Source organism: Nomascus leucogenys, chromosome 7b, assembly GCF_006542625.1.
Source record: "Nomascus leucogenys isolate Asia chromosome 7b, Asia_NLE_v1, whole genome shotgun sequence".
Lineage (NCBI taxonomy): Eukaryota > Metazoa > Chordata > Mammalia > Primates > Hylobatidae > Nomascus > Nomascus leucogenys.
Window position 1 is genome coordinate 11,871,288 of NC_044387.1, and position 15,016 is coordinate 11,886,303.

Consider the following 15,016-nt stretch of genomic DNA (forward strand, 5'->3'; position numbering starts at 1 on the left):
AACTTGAATTGACTTGTAACTATATTCTTCCAGAACTGAAGCTATTATGCTATATCACAGTTTATTTTGATCAAGTATAACCTTTAGTTTGTGCTGTTCCCTTATTGGTGATTTCTAAGCCCACATTTTCTTTTTTTTCTTTCTGTTTTTTTTTTTTTTTTTTTTTGAGAAGGATTCTTATTCTGTTGCCCAGGCTGGAATGCAGTGGCTGATCTCAGCTAACTGCAGCCTCCACCTCTTGGGTTCAAACAATTCTCCTGCCTCAGCCTCCCGAGTAGCTGGGATTACAAGTCAGGCGCACGCCACCACACCTGGCTAATTTTTGTATTTTTAGTAGAGATGGGGTTTTGCCATGTTGGCCAGGCTAGTCTCGAACTTCTGACCTCAGTGATCCACCCACCCCAACCTCCCAAACTGCTGGGATTACAGGCACAAGCCACTGCATCCAGCCTGTAATCTCATTTTTTAAAGTCAGGCTGGGCACGGTGGCTCGTGCTTGTAACCCCAGCACTTTGGGAGGCTGAGGTGGGCAGATCACGAGGTCAGGAGTTCGAGATCAGCCTGGCCAACACAGTGAAACCTCATCTCTACTAAAAATACAAAAAATTAGCTGGGCGTGGTGGTGGGCGCCTGTAATCCCAGCTACCTGGGAGGCTAAGGCAGGAGAATCGCTTGAACCCAGGAGGCGGAGGTTGCAGTTAGTGAGATCACACCACTGCACTCCAGCCTGGGTGACACAGCTAGACTCCATCTCAAAAAAAAAAAAAGTCAAACAAAATATAAACTATTTATCATAGGAATCTCAAAAGCCTAGACTAGATGGGGTATATAGTAGTTCCAAAACTCACCCCACTCCATAGTTTATGAACAAGCCTCTGCTTGTTTAGAATATACACTTATTCCAACTCCTGACATCCACCACAAAGATTGCCTTGTAATTGCAGATATTGCCATATATAGTCCACATGATGAAACCTGAAAGGGTATTTTATTAATTCAGCTTTCAGGCAGATCCCAAAAAACCCATTGGGGGACACATTCTGGCTCATGCTTCAACAACAAGAATAAGCTTGCGAAAGGGAAGAGGAGAGCTCAGAATTGCCAAGATTTATGACAGGTAAATATTTTTTATTCTGTGTGTGTGTGTGTGTGTGTGTGTGTGTGTGTGTGTGTGTAGAGACAGGGTTTTGCCATGTTGCCCAAGCTGGTCTCAAACTCCTAGGCTCAAGCGATCCGCCCACCTTGGGCTCCCAAAGTGCTGGGACTATAGGTGTGAGCCACCGCAAGGCTGTAATTATTACTGCCAGATGCTGTGTGTTTGAATTTCCTTCTAAAAAATTATTCAATTTATTGGGAAGTCCCTACTGTGTACTAGGTACTAGGGATTAAGGGATTCTGTTGACACGTAGACTTGGTCCCTGACCTTTCAAAGCATGCACCTAGATAATGAAATCATCAATTCCAATTAAATTGTGTTAAGTGCAAGGTAAGTATCAAGTATGGGAACATATCCTCCTTTCTTTTTTTTTTTTTGAGACGGAGTCTCGCTCTGTCGCACAGGCTGGAGTGCAGTGGTGCAATCTCGGCTCACCACAAGCTCTGCCTCCCGGGTTCATGCCATTCTCCTGCCTCAGCCTCTCCGAGTAGCTGGGACTACAGGCGCCCGCCACCACGCCTGGCTAATTTTTTGTATTTTTAGTAGAGACGGGGTTTCACCATGGTCTCGATCTCCTGACCTCGTGATCCGCCCGCCTGGGCCTCCCAAAGTGCTGGGATTACAAGCGTGAGCCACCATGCCCGGCCCTCCTTTCTTTTTGCCAGGTTAACTCTATTTGTTTTTCAGGTTTCAGTTTAAACATCACTTTCTCAGGGAACCTTTCCCTAACCCTTACAGTCTAGGCTACTCAGTATATTATACCCTATATTCTTTCTCAGCACTTTACGTGTTTAATTAAGAAACAGATTTTGGCCGGGCACAATGGCTCACACCTGTAATCCTAGCACTTTTGGGAGGCCGAGGTGGGTGGATCACCTGAGGCCAGGAGTTTGAGACTAGCCGAGATCGTGCTACTGCACTCCAGCCTAGGCGACAGAGCGAGACTCCGTCTCAAAAAAAAAAAACAAAAACAAAAAACAAAAAAGAATTAGATAACCTGGGAGGATGAGCTAGGCAACCTATGTTTCCACGGAAGGTACTCAGTAATCTTTTAATTTATTTCAAAGTATTTTATAGTTTGCTCCTCCATTAGTCTAGTCATGAGAAAGGTGCATACCTCTATAGAATCAGATAAACCTCTAAGGGGCTGCTATACAATGCCTGACACTATACTAAAATAACATCCAGTTGGCCAGGTGCAGTGGCGCACGCCTGTAATCCCAGCACTTTGGGAGGCCGAAGCAGGTGGATCACCTGAGGTCAGGAGTTCAAGACCAGCCTGGCCAATATGGTAAAACCCCGTCTCTACTAAAAATACAAAAATTAGGCGGGCGTGGTGGCAGGCACCTGTAATCCCAGCTACTCAGGAGGCTGAGGCAGGAGAATTGCTTGAACCCAGGAGGCAGAGGTTGCAGTGAGATGAGATCTCACCATTGCACTCAAGCCTGGGGGACAAGAGCGAGACTTCATCCAAAAAAAAAAAAATTAAAATAAATAAATGAAAGAACATCCAGTTATCCTTTCACCTGTTTCCAAGTTTGGGGTAATTTTTCTTGACATTCAGACCTTTATATATAGAAGTTGCTCAATAAATGTTTGTGAGGGTTAATAATACTTGTGGGTAAGTTCTGTAGGCCACATTTGGTTGTACCAACTCAGATGTCTCTGGAGACTCAGACTGATGGGCGCATAATGCCTGTGACATGAATATAGTATTTATAGAAATAGAGCTTTTTATAAAATTCTGTTCCCTTGTATTCTGTTAGTCCTGAGATGCCTGAAAATGAAGCCACCTTCGCAATAACTGCTGGAGGAATTGGGGATGCCAAGGAGTAGGTGGTGAATTGATGCAGATTGCTTCTTAGTGCTTATTAGGAGCTGAAGAAATGGAAAAGCAGTCTCCAATTTCACATCTTGAAATAGAGGTTTTTTCCCACATGTTACTAAAGTCAGCAAAAGAGATTTAAATCTTATATTTATCTTAAAAGTCCCTGATTTGTGATAACTATACATTGTATGTAAATTTAGGGATATGTATATGTATGTTTGTGTGTGTGTGTGTATACCTGACATCTATAGTAGATATATATACCTATTGAAATTCTCTCACTCTGTGTATGTATATATACCTATGGAAAATTGTTGCCAAAGGGGTATGTGATTCCCTCCCTTTCACTTTTCAAAGTGAGCCACTAAGCAGATAGAAAGTCTAAGAGTTCAGAAATGTCCCATTCTCCTGAGGACTTTCCCTTCACCATTTTTCTAGGGTTCAGTGCCACTGACTGACAGAGCTGGATGTTTTTCCACAAGAGGATTTAAGGGAGGAATGTTTATAGGACACACACAAAAAAGCTCTTTCTATTTATAATATCAAACTGCATATTCACCTTTATAGCAACAGAAAACAGACATTAAATTAAGCCAAATTTTAAATCATTTGACTTTGACAAGCAGAAATTACTTTTAAAAAATGTATTTATGGCTGGGCGTGGTGGCTCACACCTGTAATCCCAGCACTTTGGGAGGCTGAGGCAGGTGGATCACTTGAGGTCAGGCGTTCAAGACCAGCCTGGCCAAAATGGAGAAACCCTGTCTCTACTAAAAATACAAAAATTAGCCAAGTGCAGTGGCATGTGCCTGTAATCCCAGCTACTCTGGAGGCTGAGGCAGGAGAATTGCTTGAACCCAGGAGGCAGAGATTGCGGTGAGCCAAGTTGGCACCACTGCACTCCAGCCTAGGTGACAGAGTGAGACTCCGTCTCAAAAAAACAAAAAAACTTTTTTAAAATGTTAAAATTAATTTAAATGTAAAATTTCTGAATACTAATCTTAGAAATGTGTAAAAGATATTATTTTGATTGTTAAACAAAAATAAAATCCTGTTTTCAAAATGCATGTATGGTGAAAATATGTAAAAATAAATATACTAATGACAACATACAATGAAGAGCTTTATAGACTTCAATCTTTATAGACTTTAATGTTACATCAACTTACATGAAAATTCCAGGGCTGGGCGTGGTGGCTCACACCTATAATCCCAGCTCTTTAGGAGGCCAAGGCGAGTGAATTGCTTGAGCCCAGGAGTTTGAAGACCAGCCTGGGCAATATGGCAAAACCCCATCTCTCCAAAAAATACAAAAAAATTAGCCAGGCATGGTGGTGTGTGCCTGAGGTCCCAGCTACTCAGGAAGCTGAAGTGGGAGGATCGCTGGAGCCCAGGTGGAGGTTGCATTGAGCCAAGATAGAGCCACTGCACTCCAGCCTGGGTCACACAGTGAGACCCTGTCTCAAAAAAAAAAAAAAAAAAAAAAGAAGGAAAGAGAAGAAAATTCAAGTATTCGAAGTACCATTTGTTACAAAAGGTATTTGATTATTCATGAAATTATTCACTCACTAATTATTATTGTTAAGCACTAAAGAATAAACAAGGAAAATGTGGTTCCTACACATAAAGAATGTGTACACTAGTTAAGAGAAAAGACTAATATTTAGGAAAACAAGAGAGCAAGTGATTATATAATTAATTCATAAGCAGTGTAATCTTGGATTGACCCTTAAAGAAAAAGTAAAATTCTGCTGGGTGCAGTAGCTCATGCCAGTAATCCCAGCACTTTGAGAGGCCGAGGTGGGTGGATCACTTGAGGTCAGGAATTCGAGACCAGCCTGGCCAACACAGTGAAACCCCATCTCTACTAAAAATATGAAATTAGCTGGGTGCGGTGACGCACATCTGTAATCCCAGCTACTCAGGAGGCTGAGGCAGGAAAATCTCATGAACCTGGGAGGCGGAGGTTGCAGTGAGCTGAGATCATGCCACTGCACTCCAGCCTGGGCGACAGAGCGAGACTCCGTATCAAAAAAATAAATAATAAGTAAAATTCCGAAAATGGGAGGGGAAAGGTTAAGCTGAGAGACTGCAAAGGTATAGGAGCTGGGATATGGAAAGAAAACAGAGGCTAACTCGGCAAGCAGAAATTGTTCACAATGCAGGATACTGGGAAATTGGAGCTTTTTTCTTCCTTTTACCTTTTGAAAACCACAGAAGCTGCTTCCCTGAATAAGCAGAAATAAAGTCATCTAGGAGCAGATTTTCTGCATTCTGCAAAATCACTTAAATGGCTTATTTTCGTATGCAAATATAAAGGCACACTTTAGTCCTAGGGAAAGGAAGGCTTTGTTACTTGATTCATTGTGTATATTTTAAATTTTCTGTGTATTATGCTGTTTTAACTTTTTTGTTTTGTTTTGTTTTGTTTTTTGTTTTGAGACAGAGTTTCACTCTTGTTGCCCAGGCTGGAGTGCAATGGCGCAATCTTGACTCACTGCAACCTCCTCCTCCTGGGTTCAAGCGATTGTCCTGCCTCAGCCTCCCAAAATGTAGCTAGGATTACAGGCGCCCACCACAATGCTCCCTAATTTTTTGTACTTTCAGTAGAGATGGGGTTTCACCATGTTAGCCAGGCTGGTCTCGAACTCCTGACCTCGGGTGATCTACCTGCCTCAGCCTCCCAAAATGCTAGGATTACAGGCGTGAGCCACCACGCCCGGTCTGTTTTAACATCTTGAAAAATCTTTCTAGCTGGGGAGAGACTGCCCCTATCAGGGATAGCCAATTCTTAGAGATAGCAAAGGGACTAGCCAGGAGCATGCCTTTGATGCGCAAACTAACTAATCTACAGCCATCCTAGCTCTATCTGGCCCTTACACTCCAGAAGAGACTATTCCTTTGCCTTAATCATACCAGGCCCTGCTACCAGGCAACTAGGGGCCACCCATCTAATTTAGAGCCTATTGAAATTTCAGCCTGGGCAACATGGTGAAACCTGGTCTCAAAAAACAAACAAAAGTTAGCCAGGTGTGGTGGCACGTCTGTAGTCCCAGCTACTCAGAGGCTGAGATGGGAGAATCACTTAAGCCCAGGAAGTTGAGGCTGCAATGAGCCGTGATGGCACCACTGTACTCCAGCCTGGGTGACAGTGAGACCCTGTCTCAAAAAAAAAGAAAAAGAAAAAGATTATTCAACTGGCCACTCCTCAACTGTTTAACCTGCCCTGCCTCAGAAACTTCAATAAAGGCCATGGCCCAAGCTCTCCCCCATCCCAGTGTTCTGCCTCCTGACTACCCCCACATTCCCCAGTGACCTCTGCATGGCATGTGGTGACCCCCTCTTTAGGACCTGTGAGTATAATAAACTTTCTTCAAGCCTCTCCTATCTTTCCTCCTGTGGCCACATCTGACTATCCTATAAATGTACAATTTAAATAGCTTTGACAACATCCTTGATAAAAACTGAGCATCTTCTAGAGATTCCCTGGTATGAGGAGCCCTGGAGAGGGGGTGGACCAATTTGCATAGCAGCCCAGAGCCTTCTAGTAGGGACAGAAATAAAACTCTCAAGACTTGAAATTCAGAGAATTTTTCTGGGTTAAGCAGAGTACCTCTGACAAATGACAATTTACCAAGAAGTGGGCATTCGGGTTGGAAAACAGGGCCCAAAACAAAGGCCTAGAGTTCAGTGGAGAAGCTGGTTTCAATATGGCATCTGGCTAAGGCTGGAAATCTCTCTGGGTCCAGCCACTCTTACATGTCCTGCTTTGGAGAACAGTGGCTGAGTGTGAGAATGTGAACTAAAAAGCTGTAACTTGGGGCCCAACTTTGGGACAGAACTGCAGATTATGCAGGTATCTGGGCCCGCAGGAAAATCACCAGTGCCCACCGAGCTTTTCTAGGCCGGGGTTCAATTTGTTACCTGTGAGCAAAGGACCATGGCTTTCCAGTCCTCCACTCTCCATTTGAGTGTAGACATAGGTCTGGTCTATTTCTGGCCTATACAGCGGAGAGGAGCACTCAAAAAAGAGGGTTTATTGGTTAGGACTCTTTTGGTTGCAAGCCACAGAAAAATACTGTTACCAGAAAAGGGTCCTAACCCAGACCCGAGAGAGTTCTTGGACCACACCCAAGAAAGAATTTGGGGTGAGTCCATAGAGTAAAGCAAAAACAAGTTTGTTTGTTTGTTTATTTATTGATTCATTTTTGAGATGGAGTCTTCCTCTGCTACCCAGGCTGGGGTGCAGTGGCGCAATCTTGGCTCACTGCAACCTCCATTCCCAGGTTCAAACGATTCTCCTACCTCAGCCTCCCAAGCAGCTGGGATTACAGGCTCCCGCCACTACACCCAGCTAATTTTTGTATTTTTAGTAGAGATGAGGTTTCACCATGTTGGCCAGGATGGTCTCGAACTCCTAACCTCAGGTGATCCACCCACCTCAGCCTCCCAAAGTGCTGGGATTACAGGCATGAGCCACCGTGCCCTGCTACTTTCTTTTTCCCTTTTTTCTTTTTGTTTATTTTGTTTTGTTTTGTTTTGAGAGGGATTTCATTCTTGTTGCCCAGGCTGGAGTGCAATGGTGCAATCTCTGCTCACTGCAACCTCCGCCTCCCAGGTTCAAGTAATTCTGCTTCAGCCTCCCAAGTAGCTGGGATAATAGGCATGCCTAACCTCGCCTGGCTAATTTTTTGTATTTTTAGTAGAGATGGAGGTTTCACCATGTTGGTCAGGCTGGTCTTGAACTCCTGACCTCAGGTGATCCACCTGCCTCGGCCTCCCAAAGTGCTGCGATTACAGGCATGAGCCACTGCACCTGGCCCCGGCTACTTTCTTAATAAACTTGCCTTCAGGCTAGGCACAGTGGCTCACGCCTGTAATCCCAACACTTTGGGAGGCCAAGGTGGGCGGATCACAAGGTCAGGAGTTCGAGGACGGCCTGGCCAACAACGTGAAAACCCATCTCTACTAAAAATACAATAATTAGCCAGGCATGGTGGCTGGCACCTGTAGTCCCAGCTACTCGGGAGGCTGAGGCAACAGCAACTGTCTCAAAAAAAAAAAAAAAAAAGAATAAAAAAAATGGCTATTCCATAGGCAGAGCAGCAGCATGGGCTGCTCGACTGAGTATACTTACGGTTACTTCTTGAGCAAGTGCTAAACAAGGGGCAGATTATTTATGAATTTTCCAGGAAAGGGGTGGGCAATTCCTGGAACTGATGGTTCCTCTCCTTTTAGACCATACAGGATAACTTCCTGACGTCATGGCATTTGTTAATGTCATGGGGCTGGTGGGAGTGTCTTTTAGCATGCTAATGCACTATAATTAGTGTATAATGAGCAATGAGGACAACCAGAGGTCACTTTCATTGCCACCTTGGTTTTGGTAGGTTTAGGGCATTATATTTACCTATCCTGTTTTATCAGCAAGGTCTTTGTGACCTGTATCTTGTGTGACCTCCTATCTCATCCTGTGATTAAGAATGCCTGGTGGCTCACACCTGTAATCCTGAGGTGGGCATGGGCAGATCATGAGGTCAGGAGATCTAGACGATCCTGGCCAACGTGGTGAAACCCATCTCTACAAAAAATACAAAAATTAGCTGGGCGTCATGTTGCATGCCTGTAGTCCCAGCTACTCAAGAGGCTGAGGCAGAAGAATCACTTGAACCCGGGAGGCGGAGGTTGCAGTGAGCAGAGATCACGCCACTGTACTCCAGCCTGGCAATTTCATCTCACAAAAAAAAAAAAACAAAAAAAAGAATACCTAACCTCCTGGGAATGCAGGCCAGTAGGTCTCAGCCTTATTTTACCCAGCCACTGTTCAAAATGGAATCCCTCTGGTTTGAACACCTCTAACAATGCTAGCAAATGCAAGACAGGGAATTCATTGGCTCACGAAACTGAAAAATCCAGAGGAAGAGCTGACTTCAGCCACAGGTGAAGCCAAGGTGTTGAACAGCAGCCTCAGGACTCGATCTTGCTGCCTCCCTCAAAACAGGCCTTCCCCACACAGTAGCCAAGTTACTGCTTCTAACTTTAGTGGGATGCATCAAGTTAGAAAACTCACTAGAACATGCCTTTTTCCTCATAGATTATTCATTCTGGGCCAGGCGCGGTGGCTCGCACCTATAATCCCAGCACTTTGGGAGGCCGAGGAAGGCAGATCACCTGAGGTCAGGAGTTCAAGGCCAGCCTGGCCAACATGGCGAAACCCCAACAAAAAAAATTAGTCGGATTTGGTGGTGCGCACCTGTAATCCCAGCTACTCAGGAGGCTGAGGCAAGAAAATCGCTTGAACCAGATAGTCAGAGGTTGCAGTGAGCCGAGATCGTGCCACTGCACTCCAGCCTGGGCGAGAAGAGTGAAACTGTTTCTCAGAAAAAAGACAGACAGAAAGAGAAAGAGATTAGATACAAGGGATATCTTTCATCATGGTGAGGAGAAGGATTGGACCTTAGACACCAAGCTGTGGCCAGTCAGGACTCCTTCAACTGACCCTGGCTTGTTAGTGCAAATGTTTCACATTTTTTGGTTGCACAGTTTGCATTTCTCCATCATAATGACACTTTTCTTCTTTCAAAGAGTCACCTCTCCCCAATTCAGGTAGTGCATCCTGGGACACTGAATACCAAGTGACAGTCACAGGATGACAGCAGGGGTTAGAGGCCGCTCACACCTGCAGTGACAGCAGGGGGAGCAGGGTCAGCAGGGCCTAGCAGCAGTGGCAGGGGCCTGACCAGGCTGTTCCTGCTGCTAGACTGGGGTTTCCGGCTCCTAGACTGCCGAGTGGCTCAGACTCCCATCCATGCCCAGGCTGTTTCTGCAGTCTTCTGCTAATTCAATGAACCCTAATGTCCTTTTTTTTTGAGACAGACTCTAGCTCTGTCATCCAGCCTGGAGTGCAGTGGTGTGATCTTGGCTCACTGCAACCTCCGCCTCCTGGGTTCAAGCGATTCTCCTGTCTCAGCCTCCCGAGTAGCTGGGTTTACAGGTGTGCACCACCCCACCCGGCTAATTTTTTTTTTTTTTTTTTGAAACGGAGTCTCACTCTGTCGCCCAGGCTGGAGTGCAGTGGCACGATCTCTGCTCACTGCAAGCTCGGCCTTCTGGGTTCACGCCATTCTCCTGCCTCAGCCTCCCGAGTAGCTGGGACTACAGGCGCCCGCCACCATGCCCGGCTAATTTTTTGTATTTTTAGTAGAGACGGGGTTTCACTGTGTTAGCCAGGATGGTCTCGATCTCCTGACCTCGTGATCCACCCGCCTCGGCCTCCCAAAGCACTGGGATTACAGGCGTGAGCCACCGCGCCCAGCATTTTTGTATTTTTAGTAGAGACGGGGTTTCACTGTGTTAGCCAGGATGGTCTCGATCTCCTGACCTCGTGATCCACCCGCCTCGGCCTCCCAAAGCACTGGGATTACAGGCATGAGTCATCACGCTCAGCCCCTAATGTCCTTCTAATAAGTTTCCCTTTGCCTTAGTTAGCCAGTTAGATTCTGCCACTTGCCATCTAGAACTCCAACCAAGGTACCAACAGAGTACCTCTCAAGTTCCGCCTTCAGGGACTGGAGACAGGAAAGCCAGGAGGGGCTTGCTTAACACTCGGGTGGGACAGCTCTCATTATTCATACTCTTCACGTGCTTTCCTACGCCAGGCTTCAATATTTTGAGAGGGAAGTTGTTAAAGGGATAGCTTAGATTTTACTTGACTGAATATAAGAGAAAACCCCCAAAATAAGTGTCTTAAACAAAATACAGGTTTATTTTTCTCTCATAGAAAAGAAATCTAAAGCTAGGCAGTCCAGAGATGCTACTACAGTGGGTCCACTTTGTCATCAGGCCCGCAGGCCTCTGTCTTTCTGCTTGACCATCTTAATTTTTGACTTCCGTCTTCAAGGCCAGCTCATTGCCTAAGTTGGCAGCTGGAACTCTAGTCAGAGAAACCAAGTTGAGAGAAGAAAGATAAAAGGCAGTCTGGGCGCAGTGGCTCACACCTGTAATCCCAGCACTTTGGGAGGCTGAGGCAGGTGGATCACTTTAGGACAGGAGTTCGAGACCAGCCTGGCCAACCTGGTGAAATCTCATCTCTACTAAAAATACAAAAATTATCCAGCTGTGGTGGCATGCGCCTGTACTCCCAGTTACTCAGGAGGTTGAGGCAGGTGAATCGCTTGAATCCAGGAGGCAGAGGTTGCAGTGAGCCAAGATTGTGCCACTGCACTCCAGCCTGGGTGACAGAGTGAGACCCTGTCTCAAAAAAAAAAAAAAAAAAAAAAAGAAAGAAAGAAAGAAAGATAAAAGGCAGAAGGGCAAAAAGAAAAAAAAAAAAAAGGAAAAGCTCCGTCTAGCTGAGTCAGCTCCTGTAAAGCAGCCCTACCATACAACATTTGTGCTTATATCTCATTGGCCATACCCATGCACAAAACAGGCAGGAAAATACAGACTTTTGTTCCAGACATTGATATGCCCAGCTAAAATTTGGAGTTCTGTTATTAAGGAGGAAAAGGAGCCTTAAGCATCAGTGAAGACTATCAAAGACCCAGAAAAGGACACAGGGACACATGGAGCGGGGGAACAACACATACTGGGGCCTGTTGGGGGTCGGCGTAGGGAGAGCATCAGGAAGAATAGCTAATGGATGCTGGGCCTAATACCTAGGCGAGGGGTTGATCTGTGCAACAAACCACCATGACACACGTTTTCTTGTGTAACAAACCTGTGTATCCTGCACATGCACCCCAGAACTTAAAATAAAAGTTGATGACAAAGGGCAGGTGCGGTGGCTTATGCCTGCAATCCCAGCACTTTGAGAGGCCAAGGCAGGTGGATCACCTGAGGTTGGGAGTTTGAGACCAGCCTGGCCAACATGCTGAAATCCTGTCTCTACTAAAAATACAAAAATTAACCGGGCATGGTGGCGGGCAACTATAATCCCAGGTACTCAGGAGGCTGAGGCAGGAGAATCACTTGAACCTTGGAGGCAGAGGCTGCAATTAACCCAGATCATGCCACTGAACTCCAGTCTGGCCAACAGAGCGAGACTTTGTCTCAAAAAAAAAAAAAAGTTGATGAAAGAAACCAATAACATCAACAAAAAAGAAGAATGCAACTGCTTGCCTCTTTTATCTACCCTCCCTATACCCGCTTTTTCCTTTCTTCCCTTTAAAAATTGAGGTTCCCCAGACTCTTCTCAGAAAAAAAAATGGACCACTGATTTTTCTGTGGTTCTGTGTTCTTTTTCCCCAAGTACGTTCTTAACATTGGCAAATGAACCTCTTAAAGTGATTGAGACTCGCCTGGGTCATATTCTTTTTTTTTTTTTTTTTGGCTGAAGTGCAGTGGCACAATCTCGGCTCACTGCAACCTCTGCCGCCTGGGTTCAAGCAATTCTCCTGCCTCAGCCTCCCGTGTAGTTGGGATCACAGGTGCTTGCCCCTGTACTTGGCTAATATTTGTAGTTTAGATGGGGCTTCACCATCTTGGCCAGGCTGGTCTTGAACTCCTGACCTCGTGATCCACCCGCCTCGACCTGCCAAAGTGCTGAGATTACAGGCGTGAGCCACCGCACCAGGCCTGGGTCATGTTCTTTTATTTACACTATTAACCTGCCCCAATCCTCATCATCTCTTTCCTGGATGACTGCGCTCGCCTCTTTTTAATCTGTCTGCTCCTGTCCTTGCTCACTCTGAATTTATTCTTCACATTGCAGTCATAGTGGTCCTCCTATTATGTCACTTTGCTTAAAATTTTCCAGAGGTTTCCACTTGATAGAAAAGACAAAGGCCTTACAGTGGCCTACAAGCCCTTGAGGATGCGGTCCTCTTCTGTCTTTCCTCCTTGTTCTACTCCAGCCACACGGCCTCGGGGCCTTTGCACTTGCTCTTTACTCTATGTCAGCAAGGCTAGATACCTCAGTTTAGGTCTGTGCTCAAATGTCACTAGATCAGGGAAGCCTCCCCAGACCCCAATGCAACACTGTGTAACCTGCATACTCTCCTCCTTCACAAGTACACATGCATTCTTTCTTTTCCATTTTTCTTTGCTTTCATTTGAGTTAGCAACTGCTTGACATAAACACTTTCTGTCTCCCTCCTAGAGTGTAAAATCTGTGAGTGCAGGAACTTATTTGTTCACCACCGTGACCCAGTGCCTACCTGGCACAGTGCCTGACCTTTTAGCCATTCGACCACGCCATACCCTTGTCCAGTGAGTCTGTGACTGTCCCTTTGTGTTTCCGGGCCAACTGACATCTCAACGGCTTTTGTTTTTTGAGAGGAGTCTCGCTCTGTCGCCCAGGCTGGAGTGCAGTTGGCTCACTGCAACCTCCGCCTCCCGGTTTCAAGCGATTCTCCTGCCTCAGCCTCCCGAGTAGTTGGGATTACAGGCGCCCTCCACCACGCCTGACTAATTTTTGCATTTTTAGTAGAGACGGGGTTTCACCATGTTGGCCAGGCTGGTCTGGAACTCCTGACTTCAGGTGATCTGCCTGCCTCGGCCTCCCAAAGTGCTGGGATTACAGGTGTGAGCCAACTTGCCTGGCCTCAAGGGCCTTTTTGAAGCTCCTTGTCTTATGCTATGTTCCCAAAAATTTGGGAAACAAACACTCAGCACCCACACTGAGGGGCCAAATCTCCCTGCTTCTACCCATCTGTTGAATTGAGACGTTAGATGGGCCCGTCTCGAGGGTCCTAACAGCTCAACAGTTGTGTGACGCCATTTGGCCAAGCTTGCGGGGCTTTAAAATGCAGTTTGAGAGGACAGAAAGCAGGTAAGGAGAGGGAAGCCAGTCTGGAAGGAATTGAGCAGAGAACGTGCGCTAGCCTGGTTAAACACTTGTCCTTAGCCTTAGCCCTTTCTGTGTCTAAAGACCATCGCTCTGAAATCTTGTTCTCCCGAGAGTGCTGGGGTCTTCTCCGGGCCTTCTGAGGAGCGCCGTTCAACGGCAGCAAAGGGCTCACGGAGTCCCCTGAGGTTCCAAGCAATTTTTTTTTTTTTTTTTTTTTTGAGACGGAGTCTCGCCCCGTCGTCCAGGCTGGAGTGCAGTGGCACGATCTCGGCTCACTGCGACCTCCGACTCCCGGGTTCAAGCGATTCTCCTGCCTCAGCCTCCCAAGTAGCTGGGACTACAGGCACCCGCCACCATGCCCTGCTAATTTTTGTATTTTTCGTAGAGACAGGGTTTTGCCATTTTGGCCAGGCTGGTCTCGAACTTGGGACCTCAGGTGATCCTCCCGCCTTGGCCTCCCAAAGTGCTAGTATTACAAGTGTGAGCCACCGCGCCTGGCCTCCAAGCACATTTTGTTTCTGTATTAGCAACAGCTGTGCTCGGCCAGGGACGGTGAAAATATACGGTTCAGAAAATGCACCTCAGTGTGAACCAAATGTAGCTGGGCGCGCTTTAACCTGGAGGGGACATCGCCACCTCACAAACTCCCGAAAGAAAGGGACACGGCGCATCCATCATGGCTGCCGGAGACAGAACAGCTAGAGGCAACGGAAAGGAAATGGCGCCGGGGCCCGCCGCCATTCTCAGCGGGTCCAGGGCGGCGGAGCGAGAGGGCTGGCGGCGCCATATAGGAAGGCCACCCAGGGAATTTAAGACCCTCCCGGCCTCTGGCACCAGAGGACTCTGAAACTTGATAACAATATGGAGGACGGTTATTGTCTCTGCAAAGCAACTTCTTCAAGCCGGCCGCGGGGTCTGTCCCGAGATCGGAATCAGGCAAAATCCTCTATTCTCTAAACAGAATGCGTTACGCATACTGCGTATCTTCGCAACAGCAGGCTGGCTAACGACGCAAAGAATGTTACGTCGCACTAGAGGCGCTTCCTCCCACTTCACCCCACGTTCTAGTTCAGGTGGCGCGAGAACTCTACGCTCGCTCCGTACTTTATTTTTCTTGTACAGACCGCAAATACGCCCATCGTCGCAACTGACGTAAAGTGCTTCCAAGAATACCCGTAGTTCCCCGCGGATCCCTCGGGCTATTCCGAGACGCTGTTTACGTATCGTGTCCGCCGTACGTAGC

General features: G+C 46.6%; 1 protein-coding gene across 2 annotated transcripts in view; it reads left to right on the forward strand.

Moving 5' to 3' along the window:
- DMC1 (DNA meiotic recombinase 1) overlaps positions 1-4,051 on the forward strand; it is a 51,663-nt gene extending 47,612 nt beyond the window's left edge. For both annotated transcript variants that reach the window (XM_003264752.2, XM_030815196.1), the window contains 2 exons: positions 1,001-1,117; positions 2,923-4,051. In XM_003264752.2, coding sequence (XP_003264800.1) covers positions 1,001-1,117; positions 2,923-2,992 — 187 coding nt within the window. In that variant the 3' untranslated portion in view covers positions 2,993-4,051. The remainder of the gene's footprint in view (positions 1-1,000; positions 1,118-2,922) is intronic.
- Positions 4,052-15,016: the final 10,965 nt, after the last annotated feature.